This window comes from Sorex araneus, chromosome 4 (genome assembly GCF_027595985.1).
Source record: "Sorex araneus isolate mSorAra2 chromosome 4, mSorAra2.pri, whole genome shotgun sequence".
NCBI classification, from domain to species: Eukaryota; Metazoa; Chordata; class Mammalia; order Eulipotyphla; family Soricidae; genus Sorex; species Sorex araneus.
In genome coordinates, this window is record NC_073305.1 from 206,534,497 (window position 1) to 206,552,982 (window position 18,486).

Consider the following 18,486-nt stretch of genomic DNA (forward strand, 5'->3'; position numbering starts at 1 on the left):
CATCCCCGGGTGTGACCCAAAAAGAAAAAAAAAATAGAAAGTGACAGAGGGCCAGAGAGAGAGAGAGAGCTGTACAGAGCCGACTGGGAGTGACCCCTGAGCACAGAGCCAGGAGTACCTCCTAAGCAGGGGCCTGACACAGCTAAGGAACCCCATTACCCCCAAAGCAGAAGACCAACATCAGCCAAGAAGACCGTGCGGCAGTGCTCCTGGGGATTGAGCCACCCACCTGTGTTTGTGTGTCCTTGACCTGGTCTTTCTCGGTTTTGTTTGGGGGCCACACCCCAGGCTCTGCACTCAGGAGTTGCCCCTGGCGGGTGGGGAGCTGGGGGGTCTGCGGGGATCCACCCCAGGTCGCTGCTGCAGGGCAAGTACTTTCACTCTGGCCCCGCACTGACCCCCTAGACGCGTGCTGGGAGAAGCTGGCCCAGAGCTGCCCTCTGTGGGGCCGCCCAGCTCCCGCCTCCCCCCACGAGCCTCACGCCCCTGACTCAGGGCGGCTGAGGGGGCCCCGGGGGCCCGGTGCAAAGGCGCTTTGCAAACCGCTCCACAGCCTCGCAGGCCTGGGCCTGCCGTGCCGCCGCCCGCTCGCTCTCACTCGACTTCCGACTCTTTCCTTGCCAGGATCGAGAAGGGGGATGGGGACGAGGAGGAGGACCTTCGCCTGGACTGTCGCCCGGAGAGATACCCCACCCGTAAGTGACCGTCTCTGCATCCTGACCGCCCGCCGGCACCACCCCCGCGCCCTCGCTGGCTCCCAAAGACTAGCCCCCACAGGACGGAGGGGGAAACTGAGGCTGGGGGTGCTGAGGAAGTGTGCGGGGCAGGTGACCAGCGGTCGGAGCGAGAGGGGCAGAGGAGGCGAGTGCCTGGGTGGCCGGCGGCTCAGACGTGTGGCTTCATAAGCCGCTCTCCTGGGGGACGCTGTGAGACAGACTCTAGGGTGTCCGCTAGCAAGCCGCCAGCGTGCAAAGGCCACCGGGAGAAGGGCTTCGCTTGCCGGGAAAGGACAGAGCTCAAGGGAGAGGTCAAAGGTCAGATCTCGGGGTGGGGGGGGCGATAGCACAGCGGGTTGGGGCGTTTGCCTTGCAGGCGGCCGACCCTGGTTACTCCTGGCTGGCATGAGTGGGTCACACATCGCCGGGTGTGACCCAGAAAGCAAAAACAAACCAAAACAAAGGTCAGATCTCAGCGTTGGCTGGGGGGCGCTGTGCCCTCATGGTCCCTGCCCCTGCCGAGGAAGGGCCCCTCATGCCCTATGGGCACCCGTCCTCCGAACCTAAGAGCCTGGATCTGACCCACGTTTTTTGCAGGAGGACATGAAGCGAGGCTCAGAGAGGGAGAGTAGCTGGCCCGAAGCGGCACAGAGGCATTAGGAGGGCAGCCAGGCCAGCCCACATCCCCGCCCTCTAGGGAGGCCAAACTCCTCCCTCCCACCCCCACTCCGCACCAGGACCCCCTGCAGCTTCCTGGAGGAAGGGCTCAGGAGCAGAACCCTCCCCCTCTCCCCAGGGGTGTAGGAAGCACGTGGGGAGGCTCCATGTTCCGGCAACTTCCAGAATGCTGCGGAAAGCGGGGGGGGGGGGGGGGGGGGGCCTGGCGGGAGGGGCCCCCCTGCCTGGGTTGGAAGATGGAAGAAAGCAGAGTCAGTCTCCCCCTGCAAACACCCCGGAATAGGCCGGGGGTGTCGGGGGAACCCAGAGCAAGCCAAGCCAGGTGCTCAAGGGCCCCCGACTCTTCTCCCAGTCAGTGGGGCGGCCCTGAGCCTGGAGACTCCCCATTTCCTTATTCGCCAGTGCTGGGGGGGATAGGGGGCGGGGGGGTGGGGGGCTCTGCTCTGTGGGGGGCCAGAAGGCGGGGCCAGCAGACCAGTGCTCAGGATGCCAATGTGGGGAGTCGCCCCAGAGGACCCGTCCAGGCAAAGCACCAAGGCAGGCAGGGGGGCAGGGAGAGGGGCCCCACGGCAGGTGGGCAGTGGTCTGAGGGCAGGGAGACTCAGGGATGATCCCCAAGTGCTCACGGCTCCTGAGGTGTCTGTCCGCGCCTGCCGGCAGGTGGAGGGACACAGACCAGCCGAGTCCCCCGGAGACAGGGAGGGGGCCCCGGAACTCTGCCTGCAGGAGAGTCGGGTCTTACTCGGCTCCCCCAGAAGCTGACCCCGAGACAAGGCTTTTGGGGGGAGTGGTCCCAGGGAACACGGGAGGGGAGGCTCTCGGCCAGCAGAGGCGGGTGTGGGGTCTTATGGGGGCCCTGGGGGAGTGGGCGCAGGTCTGAGCTTCTGCCCTCCGACACGAGGCTGGGGGTGAGAGCACAGTGCGGCCCCTCCCTGGGGGTGGGGTGCAGGAGCCCACGGAGGCACACTGGGGGGGCACCGGGGGCTCTGCAGGGACCCTGGGGGGTGGGGGTCGGGGAGCTGTGAGGCGGTGGGGGGAGGGCTGAGAAAGGCCCCCGCGCCCTCAGCCTGCCCCGAGCCCCCTGGACTCCCCCTCTCAAAAGGACTGAGTCCGCACCCCTCAGCCGGTGTACCTGCCCTGCCCGGGGCACTGAGGGAGGGAGCCTGAGGGGGCACCGTCGGGGCCACAGTCCTGGAACCCCACTCCTGGTCACAGCGCCGTGTCCAGGCACCCGCCTTCTGATTAGTTGAATGGGGATGGGCCCGCCGAGCTCGCAGGTGCTGGGCTGCGGGCGGGCTGGGGTGGGACGGTGCAGGGGAAGGCCCAGTCTGCAGCCTCCGCGCCAGGTCCCTTCCCTCTGGGACAGCGCCCGGCCAGCCGGAGGGGGCGCCATGGACACGACAGTGTGTGTGTCTGTGTGTGTCTGTGTGTCTGTGTGTGTGTCTGTGTATATCTGTGTGTGTCTGTGTATCTGTATGTCTGTGTGTGTCTGTCTCTGTGTGTCTATGTGTGTCTGTGTGTACCTGTGTGTGTCTGTGTATGTGTGTGTGTCTGTATATTTGCGTGTATCTGCATGTCTGTATGTATCTGTGTATTTGTCTGTGTGTCTGTGTATGGCTGTATCTGTGTGTCTGTGTGTGTATCTGTGTGTTTATATGTCTGTGTGTGTATCTGTGTGTCTGTGTATATGTCTGTGTGTCTGTATGTCTGTGTGTATCTGCTTGTGTCTGTGTATGTGTCTGTGTCTGTGTATGTCTGTGTATGTGTCTATGTGAGTCTGGGTGTCTGCGTGTGTGTCTATGTGTGTCTGTGTGTGTGTATGTCTGTGTATGTGTCTATGTGAGTCTGGGTGTCTGCATGTGTGTCTGTGTGTGTCTGTGTGTCTCTGTGTGTATGTATGTCTGTGTATGCGTCTATGTGAGTCTGGGCGTCTGCGTGTGTGTCTATGTGTGTGTCTGTGTGTGTATGCATAGTGCATCTCAGCCATCTCAGATGACAGCACAGCCTTGGGGGAGGCCAACCACAGCCACACTGTCATTGCCGAGCTCCCCTCCTCTTTGCCCCTCCCTAGCCCTCAGTGTCGCCCTCTCCCGCCCCTGCCCAGCCTCTCCTTCACACTGCCCCCCTCCCCATCAGGCCCTTTGCACACGCTCTGCCCCCGACAGACGCTGTCCTGTCCCCTAAGGCTCCGCCTGGCTGACTTGGTCTCATCCATCAGTCTGAGCCCCAAGGCGCCATCCTCAGAGAGGAGTCCCTGACGTCACCCGCTCCCTTGAAATTAGGTGTGTTGTGAGGGGCCACCCCCCCCCACCGCCCCTCAGAACACACCTAACACACCACTCTGTGCACACTCGGTCCTGGTTCAGTTACCTCCATCCCCTTCCGCCCCCTGGGTTCCCCGCGTGCTCTGCTCACATGGGTCTTGGGAGGGGGACCCAGAAAGGTACACACATCCCCCACGGGAGATCTTTGCCTGTCACTGCTCAGAAAGTCGCTGCATTTCTTTGGGCGGTGGTGAAAGGGATCTGGCCATGTGTTTAATTTTGTGTGTGAAGAGAGAGTTTGCCTTTGAAACCTGCCTTTGGGGCTTTGCGGTGCCACCTGCCTGCTCGGGAGCGCGTCAGAGGTGACAGTCGATGGAGACGGTGCTGCCATATGGTCCAGGTGTCTGCCTCTTCCTTCTGGGGGCGACTGGGGCTTGCAGCCGATTGCAGCTGTCAAGTTCAATGCCCGAGACGGGCCTTTGATTTTCCCAGGTAGATCTGCGCGGCTGCGCCCCGGCGAGAGGCTGTCACTCGCCGGGTGCCGGGTGGCCTCTGGGAGCTCCGTCTAGACGGGTCCCTGCTGTGGAGTCCCCCAAAACAGCACAGGGAATTTCAAGGAAGACGGTGCCGGGCCCAGGACAACTTGGCGATTTTGCGAGATGGAAATCCAATTCCGTCTCGCGCTGCTCGACTCGGCTCCCTTTATTGAAATGGAAGCAGGCAATCTTTCTGGAATAAACGTCAGTGCCAGCTGGCTGGGCGCACCTGGGCGCTAGTGACCTGCAGACACGGGGGCCCTGGCGGGGCTGGGCTGAGAACGCTTCGCCGCCATCTGGGTCCCCCGAGGCACCTGCAAGGCTCCGTGAATCCCAGGTGGCCAGGCTCCCCCCCTGCGTTTCTGTGCTTCTGCGTTTCTCACTGTGAGCTGTCTCCGCTGCGCCACAGACCAGCCTCTGAGTGCCCCGGGCCCTGGGCCAGCCTCCTCCTGAAGCTACTGCAGGGGCCAGCCAGCCTCCCAGCACTTGTCTGGGCAATTCAACAACTGCCCGGAGAAACTGCTGCTTCTGGAGCCAGCACCCTGCAGTCGTTCTGTGGACACGGGAGCTGGTCCTGTCCCCCCACGCCTTCATGTCCATGCCCAGGAGTGCCCCCCTGCCCAAGGGCCTCTTCCCCAGCCCCCGGCATTATTTCTGGGCTCATTTTCTCCTCTGAGTCCTTCTTGGCAGCCTCTTGGCAGTCTCATGGATTTCCAACCTCTCCCCCTTAGCTCGGAAGTGCCACCAGGGCGAGGCCTCGTGGCCACAGTTGCATCCACGGGGTGCCCTGCACCCTATGCTCGTGATTTACCTTCCTGTGAAGGATTTAGCTCACCCCTGTCCTCACACCACCGCTGCTTCCAGACGGTTTCCGTTGCACATGTGAAGATCATACTCGGGCTCTGAGGAACAAAATCTCTGTCTTGGGTCAGATATCTGTGTGCGTCCAGGCCGATGCAGTGCCATTCGTCCCCTTTACACCTGCCTGTAAAGGATGTTCCTCCAATCAGGGCTCCTCTAATCAGGGCTCCAGCCAGTCAGCGCTCAAACAATCAGTGTTCATCCAATCAGGTCTCCTCCAATCAGCACTCATCCAATCAGGACTCCAATCAGAGCTCCTCTAATCACGGCTCCTTCAATCAGAGCTTCTCCAATCAGGGCTCCCGCCAATCAGCGCTCCTCCAATCAGCACTCGTCCATTTAGAGCTCCTCCAATCAGGGCTCCTCCAATCAGGGCTCCTCCAATCAGGGCTCCTCCAATTAAAGCTTCTCCAATCAGGGCTCCCGCCAATCAGCGCTCCTTCAATTAGCACTGGTCCAATCAGGGCTCCTCCAATCAGGGTTCCTCCAATCAGGGCTCCTCCAATCAGGGCTCCTGCCAATCAGTGCTCTTCCTCCTGATCACAATTTTCACTCGACCACTTCTATCCCAAGGCTATTTTCCATTGGGATCCAAGCCATTGGTTTGGAGCATAATTTTGGAATCCTTATTGGGCAAGTCTGACGATGGAGCACAGAGACATTCCTGTGCCCAGGGACCTGCCCGGCCTTTCACGCTGTCACCCGCCACTCCCCGCCCCCGCCCCCCACATGGTGCCTGTTATTTTCCCAAGCCACCACCTCTGGGAGATTTTTCAAACTCAGGAACCTGCCAGGCACCAACCGCTCCACACGGTCCCCGTTTCTCCGCTGGGAAACAGACCCTCCACTGTGGCCTTACAATACCTTCAAGGTCTCGTCGTTAAGGCGGGGCCGGCAGCGCCCCTCCTCCTCCCTGATAGAGGGGTCCCATTCCTCTCTGTATTTCCCTAAGCCGTGCGGCCAGACCGCATGTGGCTACTAGGAGTCTAGCCGTGGGAGGGAGGCTGCGGGGTTCCAATCCCAGCCACAAAAGCGTGAAGCAGTGTTACCCAACCTGGACCTCAGTTTCCTCCTCTAGAGATGGGCCTGTGGGGGTTTCACCTCGTGTTTCTGAGGGTGGTGTGGGCCGCGGGGAAAGGCTTCTGGCTGCAGGCGGCCCGCTCACTTCCCCAGCTCCACTTTTGCGTGTCACCTTGTGACCTGTGCCCCCCTTCCATCATGCCTGGAGGCCCAGTGCCCCACAGGAAAGCTGACACTAGAGGAGCATGAACGATGACCCAAATGAGGGGACTAAGGGCTCGGGGACTCCAAGGCAAGGGGTCGAGTGGACACAGTGTGATGCGGAGTGTGGAAATAGGAGATGACCCAGAAGGTGGGCTCAGAAGGACGGCACCACCCTCGGTTCCCCGACAGCTCCCCAAGGGTGACTGAACCCCTCAGCCTTCCCCACACAGAGGCCTCCACAGCTGCTGTTCTGGGATGGGCCAGTTTGCCTGTGAGCCTTCCAGACCGCACCCTCGGCCCTTGCCTGGAGTGAGGCTTCTGGGACACAGCATGAGTCAGGGTCCTGGGGACCGGTGTCCCCCAGGGCTCGGAGCTGGCAGAAAGCCCCTCTTACACACACACACACACACACACACACACACACACAGAGGCCACATTCTCTGGGCAAAGTTCAGGGTCGGGCCCCACATAGGAGGCGGGGGATGGTTTCAGCACCTCGGACAGCTCCCGAAGGGCGTCACTCCTGTTCCCTGTCCCCCATCTGCCTGTGGACGGCCCGGGCACCCTCAATCTGGGGAGCGAATCCATTCTGGAGCAGCGATGACGTTCAGGGAGATGACAGGGAGCTGAGACCCGGGTCCTGACGCCTGGGCCAGAGTCGAGACAGGGCGTGTCCCGGGAGGGGCTGTCGGGATTCGAAGCTGCCGGTGTTAAGCGCCCTTTGGGCCAACGCCTCGCTCCCTGCCAAGCCTGCACCCCTGTGCCTTCCCACTCGGCGAGAGCTGACTCTGCCATTCTGTGGTTTTCTTGTCTGTCTCGGGTCGGGTGAGGAAGGATTTCTAAGCGGGGAGTGGGGCCCCTCTGGGCCTGCTGGCTGTTTGTATGATCTAATCACATGCTTGGAGATTGAGACTTACTGGTCAAAAATCACAGAGCGTGTCCAGGGAGAGCCTGGGTTTGAACCTGTGAGGGTTGGGGTCGATCCAAGCACAGCACCCCGCCCCCAAGCCCAACCTCGTGGGAACAGGCCCAAGCATCTGTGTGGACGGTGGAGCCCCCGCCGGCCCACTCACCTCCTCTTCCTTCCTGCCTCGGCAGTTTCCCTCTTGTCCTGGGTTCCAGGGACCCCCGCAGTGACCAGGAGGGCAGTGCCAGATGAGGTGTCCCTGGCAGGGCTGGACAGGGCAGGGCTGGGAGAGGCAGGGTGGGACGAGGCAAGCCTGGATGAGGCAGGGCTGGACGGGGCAGGGCTGGGGTGGCCTCTGTCACCAGGGCTTGAGCAGTGGCTGAGCAGCTCCAAGCCAGAGCTGGTTGCTCGGGTGCTCAGGCTTGTTCATGCTTGCTGTCCGCCTCCCCATCTCCCCGTTCAACGTCCACATGTGACTGCAGGGGTGAAGCAGGAGTCGGAGGGCAGTAGGTGGGTGCTGGTAGAGGGAGCGGGAGGGAGGAGGGCTGGGGAGAGGGAGGGAGGGAGGAGGGGGATGGAGAGTGGCAGGGGGGCCTGGGGCCGTGGTGGAGGCACTGGAGGGAGGTGGGGCAGGCGGGGAGGGGGCTGTGGGTGTGGGCAGAGGCTGGGCTGGGGGCTGCCGGCCACCGCGCTGACCCGCTTCTCTCTCAGCAGGGCACCAGCCACACCTGGGCGACTCGTGGCCCCGGAGCTCCGTGCACCAGCCACACCTGGGCGACTCTTGGCCCCGGAGCTCAGCTCAGGAGGTGCCGGAGCTGAACCGCCAGTGCTGGGTCCTGGGCCACTGGGTGTGAGCGAGCCCGGCCCGGCCCCCTGACCTCAGGCACCCCAGGACCTGGCTTGTGCGCTGGGAACTTAGCCAGCCTGCGTGGGGGTCCCCAGGCCTGCCTGTTCCCTGCTGCCTGGACCCCAGACCCTGGAGATGGGACCAGCGTGCACAGACCTTCCCGGCTGGCCTCGGGACAGTGCCTGACCATCTTGCCTCTGGGGTGCCCCGAGGGGCAGGACCACGGCCACGGAGAGTCTGGATGCCCCCATGCCAGCAGGGAGGCCCAGGAGGTGCCAGGGCGCAGAGCCCCGGGGTGGGGCGGGGGTTGGGGCCCCCGGAGGGGGCAATGGCACAGGCAACACCGGTGGGTGGACCCTGAGGCACACAGCAGGGGCTCAATAAATGCTTGTTAAACCTGTTCCTCGCTGTGTGTGGAGGCCGGTCACTCTGGGCCTGGCAGCCCCCTGCACCCCCCCCCCCACTGCATACCGGAGAAGCCTGGTGCTGGGCAGGGTGTGGGACGGGGGAGCTGAGGGCGGCCGGACAGAGCCTGGCCATCAGCGTGTCTGGGATTCCAGGGAGTGAGCACGGCAGGGGTCAGGCAGTGAGCACCGAGACAGACCCTCAGACCAGGCGCTCGGCCAGGAAGGGGCAAACTGGCCCCCGCTCCAGGGGAGCCTTGACCCTGCCTTGGGCCACCTGCGTATCAGGTCCTGGGGCGTAGAGCCCGGGGAGGGGGGCAGAGCCCCGCCACACCGGGAGGGGGCTGGAGTCACAGAGGTGGGCTTGGCCGCAGAGCTAGCGAGTGTCAGACGGGGGTTGGAACCAGAGACCCTTGGTCCAGCCTCGGCCCTCCCCAGGGCATCTGGAGACTCCCCCCAAGTACAGCATGTTTCACTCTCACAAATCCATCACCCGTCAGTCACCCCCACCCACCTGTCTACTACCCTGCCACCCACCCACCCACCTTCTATCACTCTCCTTGCCCATCCCTCCTCTATCCCTCTACCCGTCCATCCGCTCCTCATGCCTCTGTCCATCATCCACCCATGCCTCATCCATCCACCCACCTGCCCATCTGTCCATCAATCCATCTACCCATTCCTCATCCATCCATCTGCCCATCTGTACATTAACCCATCTACCCCTTCCTTATCCACCCACCTGCCCATCTGTCCATTAATCCATCTACCCATTCCTCATCCATCCATCTGCCCATCTGTCCATTAATCCATCTACCCATTCCTCATCCATCCATATGCCCATCTGTCTATTAACCCATCTATCCATTCCTCATCCATCAACCCGCCCATCCATCCATCCATCCATCCATCCATCCATCCATCCATCCATCCATCCATCCATCCATCACGTTAGTCCATCACCCACCCGCCCACCTATCCATCCGTCTTCCTTCACCTGGCATCTGTCCTTTCGTGTCTCATCTGTTCTCATCCAGCTACTCAGCCAAGTTCCCGTCTTTCCAACTGTGCCGTCCTAGCGTGCGTGTGTCCTGCCGAGACACGCTGAACTGCCCAGGGAGGGTGTCTGTCGCACTGCGGACGAGCCCGGTGCTTGGTTAACTGTGTGGGGTCTGATGTTCACGGGATGAGGCAAGATTGGGCTGGTGGTAGCTGGGGGGATGACATTTCAGCCGAGACGTGAAGGCTGACTGGGTGTGTGGCAGGCGAGTGTGTACAGGAAGTTGGGAACATCACAGAAACTTCAGAATAGCCCAGAAGGCAGAGATGGAGAGAGGGGTGGGGACAGGGACAGTGTGGATGCTTCTCCGAGGCTGGGGCAGTTGGGAGGTTCCGGGAGAGCAGGAAGTGGCCAGTGGTTTGTTCCAGAAATGCCTGGGAGGTACTTGTGTGTGCCGAGGAAGGGTCCCTCCCCCCTCTCCCCCCTGGGCTGAGCTTCGAGCTGTGCTCTGGGCGTGGGACCCTCTTCAGCCTTGAGTGCTCGGAGAGAAGGGTGGGCCCTACCAGCGGGAAAGCGAGGTGGGCCTTGCACCCTTGGAGGGAAAGATGGCAGGTGTGTGTGTGTGTGTGTGTGTGTGTGTGTGTGTGTGTGTTGGTATAGCTACACATCCCTGGAGACCAACCAGAAGGGACTAGTAGCTATGCCATCTGGGAGGGAAGTGGGGCTGGTTACAGGGTCAGGGGTACAAGTTCAGGTGCCTGGGGGACACTCTGCTGGAGGCATGTGTCTGTCCACCCACACGCCCGCCCACCCATCCATCCATCCATCCATCCATCCATCCATCCATCCATCCATCCATCCATCCATCCATTCATCCATCCACCTGTCTACCCATCCATCCATCCACCCACCCACCCACCCACCCACCCACCCACTCATCCCTTCACCCTTCCTTCCATCCATCCATCCATCCATCCATCCATCCATCCATCCATCCATCCATCCATCCATCCGCTGGGTGGATAATTCATTTTCATTCACAGTGTTTTGGACCTGCTGTCGGGTGGGGCAGAGACGGTGCTGGGCAGGGGTACAGGGCCTCGAACGTCAGGACAGGGGCCAATGGCTGGAGCCTCTGACAGGTCTGTGCAGGGACCCTGGCCCAAGAGGCCGGCTGGGGCCCCAGGAGTCCCCCAGGCCCTCCTGAAGGGGCCATCTGGCCGGCCGAGGCCCAGACGACCTGGGTAAAAATGTTCATCTATTTTAGTAGTCGTGTTTATGTCGATGTGTGTTAGAGAAATATGTATCACGGCACCTGGCCGGCCCGGTTTGCAGGGTCGTCGCTTAGGCGAAACCACAATAAGCATTTAAGTAAAAAAACGAGTCAGCTTAAAGACAAGATGCAATAAATACTCGTGCAAGTGGTCTGAGGCTGGTGGCTGACCGCGCGCCCCGCGCCCCCACCCCGGCGAGCACGTCCTCACCCCCCCCCCCCCCACCGTCTCCCTCGGGTAATGGAAACGTCCATGTGATTCATGGGCGCCCGCCCGGCCCGGCCTGTGGCGGGAGAGCTGGGCCTGGGGGAGCGAGGACGGGGCCAGGAGGGACGTCAGGGGTCAGACCATGATCTGACCCAGTCCCGGTCCCAGACGCCGCTGCCTCCCCCAGACCTGGGCCCACCCATCTCCCCCGGAGAGTGACCCCCACGGCGGGCAGCACACCTGAGCTCGCTTGTGAATTCCCGATTTCCCAGGATTTGGCCCAGGCTGCAGGGGCGACGGAGAGACGGGTCTGGGCGCAGGCCCAGGCTCGGGGCCTTGGGTGCATTGGTCCTGACCCCCTGAGCCGCGCTGGGGGCCCTGCTCGTGTGCGTGCGTGTGTGTGTGTGTGTAGGGGCTCAGCTGCCTCGTGTGCGTGTGTGTGTGTGTGTGTGTGTGTGTGTGTGTGTGTGTGTAGGGGCTCAGCGGTCCGTCCTGCTCCTCCCCCTCCCCAACCCCGGCCTCTGGCCAGCCCCCTCCCTGCCCCCCACAGGCTCAGGGACTGTTATGGGACTCCCCTCTCAGTGCTCCTCACTGCCCCACTCCCTGCCAGCCTCTGGCTGTCACCCCCCCCCCGTCTCCCCCTACGGCAGACATTGCCGGGGTGAGGGGCACCCCAACTCTGCAGCCGACAGGACTCCTGGCCTTGCCGGCTGCCCACCTGGGCCCCGAGGCGGGATCAGTATGCTGGGGACGGGGACGGGGCAGGGGGCCCTGGGGGCGGGGGGACACTCAGGCTCCCATCTCCATCCCCCCGGCCCCGTTTTGACTGTTCTTGGGGGTCACACCTCCCGTGCTGGGCGCTGCTCTGGGCCGGATGCCCAGGGCTCAGGGTCACTCCCGGCTGGGGCCGCGGGGGAGCCCGTGGGGTTGAGCCCCAGGGGCTTGCACCAGCTTCCTGCCCAGCTGAGCTTCCCGGACCCCTCAGAAAACTCCTCTGACCCCCCCAGGGAAAGAGCGGCCCGCATGCCCCCTCCCCCTCTCACGGCCTCTGCCCTGACCCTCTGCCCCCGGACCTTCACACGACCTGCCTCTGAGGGCCCCACCTCATGCTGCCAAGGGAAAGAGCCACTCCTGGTCATCACTGCCCCCCATCCTGCCTCTGGGAAGACCCTCCTTAAATACAGCTCTGGGCCCCCCTGGGGCACCACCCCCACACCGAGAAGTTCACGTGAGGCCCACACAGCACAGGGCCCAGCACCCCAAACCCTCAGACCCTGACCGAACAGGGCCCCTTGCTTGGCCTGGCGCCATCCTGGCCTTGAGTCCCCGGCTGCTGGCTTGGGCTGGAGAGGCTGACCCAGGCAGCTGGGGTGTCCCCTCCCCGTGGGAAGCCGTGCAGGGCTCACTGTCCCTCCCGTGCTGACCTGCACCAATGTCCCCCACCGCCCCCCCCCCGCCTTCTTCCCTTTGGGGTCCTCGGTGTCCAGAAACACAAGGGGGCGGCCAGAAACCAGACTGAAGGGACATCCCAGGGATCACGGCCGGCTTCAGCTCAGGATTCGTGTGCCGACAGACGGCTGGCCATGCTGTGTGTCCTGGTGAAGCTTTTCAACCTCTCTGAGCCCGTTTTTCCTGATGTGTGAAAGTTGGTGAATGACGGGCCCCCTGCCCAGGGCTGTGCCGTGGAGCCAGTGGGTCGTGCCAGGCAGTTTCGGCCACTGGTCCCCTCCATCAGGGCGCGTGGGATCTGGCGGGTGGTGAGGGGGGACCCAGGAACCCGGCCAGGCCCCCTCAGGGGTCCCATGCTCCGCGTGGGGACGCAGACAGGAGTCCCAGACCCCCAACCCGGAGTTTCCCACTTACTTTCTTAAAACATCTTTTATTGATTTTGAGAGAAGAAACAAAAAATAGAAACTTTATGAGTCGGTGCCCGTAGGCCCCGCCCCCGGGCTGCCCGGGACACTCTGTCAAACGTCAGCCGTGATCCGGGGCGCCGCTGGCACCAAATGCCCCGGCCGGGGGTGAGGGGGCGCAAACCCGGGCACCTCGTCAGTGACCCCGCTGCTCCGGGCCTGCAGCCCCCACGGGGAGGGGCTCAGGCTCCCCAGGGGCTTTTCTTCCCTGTCGCCCCGACGACGGCCCGGCTCCCTGGGAAGGAGCGGCTCTGCAGGCTGCACCGGGAGGGCCGGAGCCCGCGGCCAGAGCGGGCGGGCCGCGCGCCAGCACAGCACGGCGGGTTGAGAAATTATCTGCCACCGGGAAACCAATTAGGTCCCTGATCCGAGCTTGTTCCGGGGATGGAAATAGAGGTGCTCCGGGCCTCCCCCGGCTGGGGCGGCGGGCGCGGGCGGCGGGCGCGGCTCCAAGGGCTGGGATGCAGCGGGGGCTGGCCAGCCGGCACCCCGAGGGCCTCCAGCAGGCACGGCCCCGGGCCAGGTGCTGTCCTGTCGCTGGTGCTCTGAGGGCTCCCTTAGCCGGAGCCTCTGCTTGCCCCGCCCCGCCCCTCCGCACGCCTGGCTCCCCGAGGCCTGGACAGCGCTGGACACCATGGACAAATGGGTCAGTCCTGCTGGCGCCCGGGTGCCCTCCAGAGCCAAGGGCTGCCTGGCTCCGCCTCAGCCTGGTCCTGGCCCCGGGCCGGGCCACCCAGGGGCCTTGGGACAGGCCTGGCGGACGCGCCCGGCTCCCCACAGCGGTCCCCGTCGGTGGGAGGGTAGGAGGGTGGGGGCGCCCACCCCATGCCGCCTCCATGCCTGTGGGTCCCGGGGCTCCCAGGCCCCCCACTCCATGCCGTCTCCTGCTCTGGAGTGCCGGCCGGGGACACTGAGGCAGGGCCCGGGCGGGGCAGGGCCGTGGGACCGTGTGGCCACGTCAGCACCGCCACCGTCTGCTGTCCTCGCTTATGCAGGTCTTGGGGCGCAGGGCTGTGGAGGGAGGAGCAGAGGGATGAGCGGGGGGGGGGGCGGAGCAGGATACACACACACACTCCAGCCGGGCTGCTGGGCCTGCGCCCTCCCCCAGCTCACTCTCTGCACCCCCTCCCCAGCGCCCACCCCTTCCCCAGACCTCCCCAGGCCCCTCTGCACCTCTGTCAGGCTCAAGCAGCTCCCACTGAGTCCCCCGCCCGAGGCCCCTTCTCCCGGATGTGCCCCACGGGCTCCGGGGTCAGGAGCGGGGTGCGAGGGCCACTGACCGGGGTCGGCGCCCTGCCGCGGCTTCCTGCGCGCGTTGCTGACGAGCTGGTTCTCGTTCATCATCTGCACGTCCTGGTCCTCCGCCTGGTCACTGCGGAGGGGGGATGATGGGCCCTCAGCCGGGTGGGCGGCTGCCAGCGCCCAGTCGGGGGGCCGAGGGCCCGGCACCAGCCCCGCCCTACCTGATGGCCGTGTGCCTCTCCTGGTGGCAGATGTCCGAGTCCGCGGTGAACAGGATGGTGTGGTACGGCACGGTGGGCTCGCACGTGGGCAGGATGCCCCCCACCAGGTGGCCCACCATGGCCAGGACCCCGTTGTACACCAGCAAGTCGTCCACCAGCAGCTGGGACAGGGGGTCCGCGTGAGCCCCAGGGTCCCCCTCCACCCTCCCTGGCGCCCCGCACGGGAGCGGGGGTGGCGGCCGGGGTGGGTGCCCCACAGCCGAGGGACCCCGACAGGCTCACCCCGAACTCCTTCACCCCCCGCTGGGGCGTCTTGGCGTAGTTCCACAGCTTGATCATGGACACGGTGGTGGGCAGGTCGAAGATCACGTACACGCGGTTCACCTGCGAGGAGGGCGGCTGAGACCCCGCGGGCCGGGCGCCCCCCGCCCACAGCCCCGGCCTGCGCTCCTACACCAGGCCGCCCCCTCCCGCCCTCCCCGCCCTGCTGCTGTCCGGGGCGGGGGGTGGGGTTCAGCCTCGGGCCCCCTGGGAGTGCTCAAGGCTCAGCTGAGACACGGGCTGCTCGTCCGGCCCCCGCTGAGGGGCTGGTGGGGGCTAAAGGCGCCGTGCAGCCCCCGGCTCGCCCCCAGCCCGCCCCCCGCCCCAGCAGCCCCCCACCGTCCCCTCTGTGGGGCAGGACACAGCCGGGCACTCACCAGGCCGGGCAGGATGGGCGCCAGCCACATGTGCCTGCCATCGCTGGTGTCGTTCACCTGGTCCACGAGCTTGTCGGGCGTCCGCACGTCCCCGCACACCCCGTCCAGGGCGTTCACGCTGTCGGGGAAGGCGGCGATGTCTGCCGAGTCTAAGCGCCATAACCACAGCTGGGGCCGCGCCCCTCGAGGCACACAGTGGAAGGGTAGGGAGGGAGGGGCAGGAGAGCACGGGGGGAGCACACAGGGGGCAGGGGAGCACGGGGGGAGCATACGGGGGGCAGAGGAGCATGGGGGAAGCACACAGGGGTAGGGGAGCACGGGGAGCACACAGGGGTAGGGGAGCACGGGGAGCACAAGGGGAGCAGGGAAGAATGGGGGAGCACAAGGGGGGCAGGGGAGCACGGGGGAGCACAAGGGGAGCAGGGAAAAATGGGGGAGCACAAGGGGGGCAGGGGAGCACGGGGACCACATGGGGGCAGGGAAGAATGGGGGAGCACAAGGGGGGCAGGGGAGCACGGGGGAGCACACGGGGGCAGGGGAGCACAGGATGCTGGGACACTGCGTGGTGTCCCTGGTGGGCAGTGCCTGCGGGCTGCAGTACTGTCCCCCCCCCAGAAAGGATACTGTTCTCCGACAGGGGGATCCTCAGGCCCCGCTCGTCATAGAGCTCCAGGCCCGTGAGCCCGATGTAGTAGGGGTCCCCCCAGCTGGTCAGGAGCTGGAACTGGAAAATGACTGGACAGGCCGTGAAGGAAAGCGCCTGGCAGGCTGTGGGGCGGGGAGGAGGCGGCTGGTCCTACAGCGGCGGGAGGGGAGGGGGCTCCTCCCCCTACAAGGCTGAGGCCTGTCAAGGCACACGTGACACCCAGCTTCCCCTCTGTGCGTGTGCATAAACGCAGGGGTGTGTATCCGTATGTACGCATCTGTGCACATGTGTGTACGCATGCATGTGTGTGCTTGTGCGAGTGTGTGCTTGTGTGTATGTGTATATGCATGCATGTGCATGTCTGCATGTATGATATGTATGTTGCATAGGCATGTGTATATGTGTACATGATCATGTGTGCATGCACGTGTGCACAGGTGCATGCATGCATGCAGTATGTGCTTGAGTGTGCATGTGTGTACATGCGCATGCATGTGTATGTGCATGTAAGAGTACATGTGTGTATGCAACTGCATGTGTGTACATGTGCACATGAGTGTATGTGCGTGTGTGTAGTTTAGGAATTCAAAACCTGTCCCTGATGCCTCCCTTTCCTCCGCTGAGCACTGGAGCCGAGCCCCTCCTGCTGGCCTGGGGTCTGTGCGGCCTCCCAGACAGGGGACTCTCGCCCGCCCTGCCTCAGCCCTGCCCGAGCTGCTTCCTCTCAGCATTCCCAGCGGTCAGCAGTATCTGCCGGGGCTCCCCCCACCTGCCCTTCCCGGTGGTGTGACCCCAGGGGTCTCAGCTCCCTGCTGTGAGTCGGGAGGGGCCGGAGACCGAGAGTTCTCCCCTCCAGCCCTCCTCGCAGCCTGCTCAGAGCTGCCCCTTATCCCGCTTCTCCGAGTGCCCCCGCCCCCCACCCGCCAAGCTGCCTGGGTCTGGAATGTGCCAGCAACCGGGGCTAAACCTGCCTCGGCCAGAAGGACAGACAGACAGACAGAGACAAGGATACAGCCACAGGGCATCAGCGGCGCCTCGTAGTCCATGCTTGCCCGCTCCAGGCTCTCTGCCTCCAGCCTGGAACAGAGGCAGCCCGGGACGCTGAGGCCAGCCGGGTAGGGCCCCTCCTGCCCGTTCCCGCACGTCCTGGGGACTCCTCCTCCTGCAAACACCCTTCCCGGCGGGCACCCCAGCCCACCTCATGATGGAGGAACTGGGCACAGAGACAGGCAGTCACCTGCTTGGGGGGCACAGAGTGACCTGCCGCGGCCCAGGGGTGTGACCTCAGGGGCTCCAGGGCAGAGCCCGGCCTCGTAACCACCCACCAGCCAGGCCCTGCGGGAGGTGCTTCCAGAAGCAGGATGGGACAAACTGGGGGAGGGGGGCTGAGCAGAGCCTGGGTGGGGACAGGGCAGCCCGAGCAAAGGCCCAGCAGGGCCGGGGCTGGGGCGGGGGAGAAGCTGGCCGTGGGGAGCCCTGAAGGCTTCTCTGTGGGCTCTGCCGGGGCTGCCCCGGGGAGGGGGAACGTGCTCCCGAGTCCTCCCCAGGGCCCGGCAGCGTGAGGAGCAGCGGGGGGTCCTCGGGACCAGCCCAGAAGGGTGCCGGCCGCAGCAGCCAAACTCCTTCTGTCTCAAGAACTTGGCCTCTGGCGTTCGGGCCTCAGGGCCTTAGCGGGGTAAACTGCAGCCGCATGTACAGACTCGGGTGGACGCCGGGCTGCGGTGGAGACGGGCCGGGGAGTCCCAGGAAGCCCGCGCAGTCATTCTGGCTCTTTCTACATCAGAACCGCAGAGCCCGGCGAGGGAGGGTTCTCCAGACCCAGCCGGCCTGCGGGGGCCCACACACGTCCCCGCCTCGCCAGGCGGAGCCTCAGGACAGCGAGGCGTGCTGGTGCCCAGGCACAGCTGCCGGGTGCGGCGCCCTCACCTCTGCGCGGGCCGGGCCGGCTGCCGGGCCTGCAGGTAGTCCACGAAGAGGATTTCCTGGGCGAAGTCAAAGTGGCAGTTGCCGGGCCCCTTCCGGATGAGGAAGCCCTCCGGAGGCGAGACGCTCAGCGCGTCCAGGGAGACGTGCACGATCTTGGCCTAGCGGGCGGGAGGGAGCACGCGCCTGAGGCCGCGGGTGGCCGCCTGGAGCCCCGGCCTTGAGGGTGCGCTGCTCTGCCTTCCTCAGATGCCCCTGCTTCCCAGTGGCACCCCCTCCTCTGTGCCCCGGGAAGAGGAGGCGGGCCCTGGCCACAGCGGACATGTGTGGACCAGGCCAGCCAGTTCCAGTGGCCCTGGGCGGGGGAGGGCAGGGTGGTCCAGGGCTGGACGCAGGGGCTCTGACAACCCCCCCACACACACACACACTCACATGACTGACTATTGTCTGAGTCACTCAACTGCCCTCGCTCTTAGTTTTCCCATCTTTGAAATGGGCAGAACCCGGGAGCCTGGACAGAAGCTCACGGGGCCCGACTGTGATGCTGAGCATCAGAGGCAGTTACCGTCCTCCTCACTGTGCAGACATAGAAACAGAGACACAGAGAGGGCAGGCCACCTGACCAGGGTCACACAGCGGGGCCAGGCAAGCTGAGGCTCCCAGGCTGGGCGTGGAACCGGCCCTCATCACTGTGTGCAGCGGGAGGGGACGCGTGTCGTGTCGTTCACAGTGACACGGGCCAACAGAACAGGAGGCGGGGCCTGTGTGCCGTTCCTTCCCACGCACCACGGGGCCAGGTCCTGGGGACCCGGCCCTGCCCCGACGTCCCACGCCCAGCGGGAGGCGCCCCCCCCCCTGCCCCGCACCTGATTCTAAGCCTGGGACTTGGGGGGCATCGCCTCTCCCTCCCGGGAGACAAGGTTCC

At 64.5% G+C, this 18,486-nt stretch overlaps 2 protein-coding genes across 2 annotated transcripts in view; one reads left to right on the top strand and one right to left on the bottom strand.

Moving 5' to 3' along the window:
• The window catches only part of GSG1L (GSG1 like), a 149,992-nt gene extending 141,559 nt beyond the window's left edge, over positions 1-8,433 (top strand). Inside the window, exons 6-7 of the mRNA XM_055135757.1 lie at positions 625-695; positions 7,901-8,433. Of these exons, the coding sequence (XP_054991732.1) occupies positions 625-695; positions 7,901-8,040 (211 nt within the window). The 3' untranslated portion in view covers positions 8,041-8,433. The remainder of the gene's footprint in view (positions 1-624; positions 696-7,900) is intronic.
• A 4,354-nt stretch (positions 8,434-12,787) lies between these two features.
• KATNIP (katanin interacting protein) overlaps positions 12,788-18,486 on the bottom strand; it is a 109,232-nt gene continuing 103,533 nt past the window's right edge. The window contains exons 21-28 of the mRNA XM_055136032.1: positions 17,565-17,722; positions 16,651-16,715; positions 15,617-15,727; positions 14,993-15,132; positions 14,577-14,678; positions 14,295-14,455; positions 14,112-14,203; positions 12,788-13,842 (exon numbers count right to left, since the gene is read on the bottom strand). Of these exons, the coding sequence (XP_054992007.1) occupies positions 13,790-13,842; positions 14,112-14,203; positions 14,295-14,455; positions 14,577-14,678; positions 14,993-15,132; positions 15,617-15,727; positions 16,651-16,715; positions 17,565-17,722 (882 nt within the window). The 3' untranslated portion in view covers positions 12,788-13,789. The remainder of the gene's footprint in view (positions 13,843-14,111; positions 14,204-14,294; positions 14,456-14,576; positions 14,679-14,992; positions 15,133-15,616; positions 15,728-16,650; positions 16,716-17,564; positions 17,723-18,486) is intronic.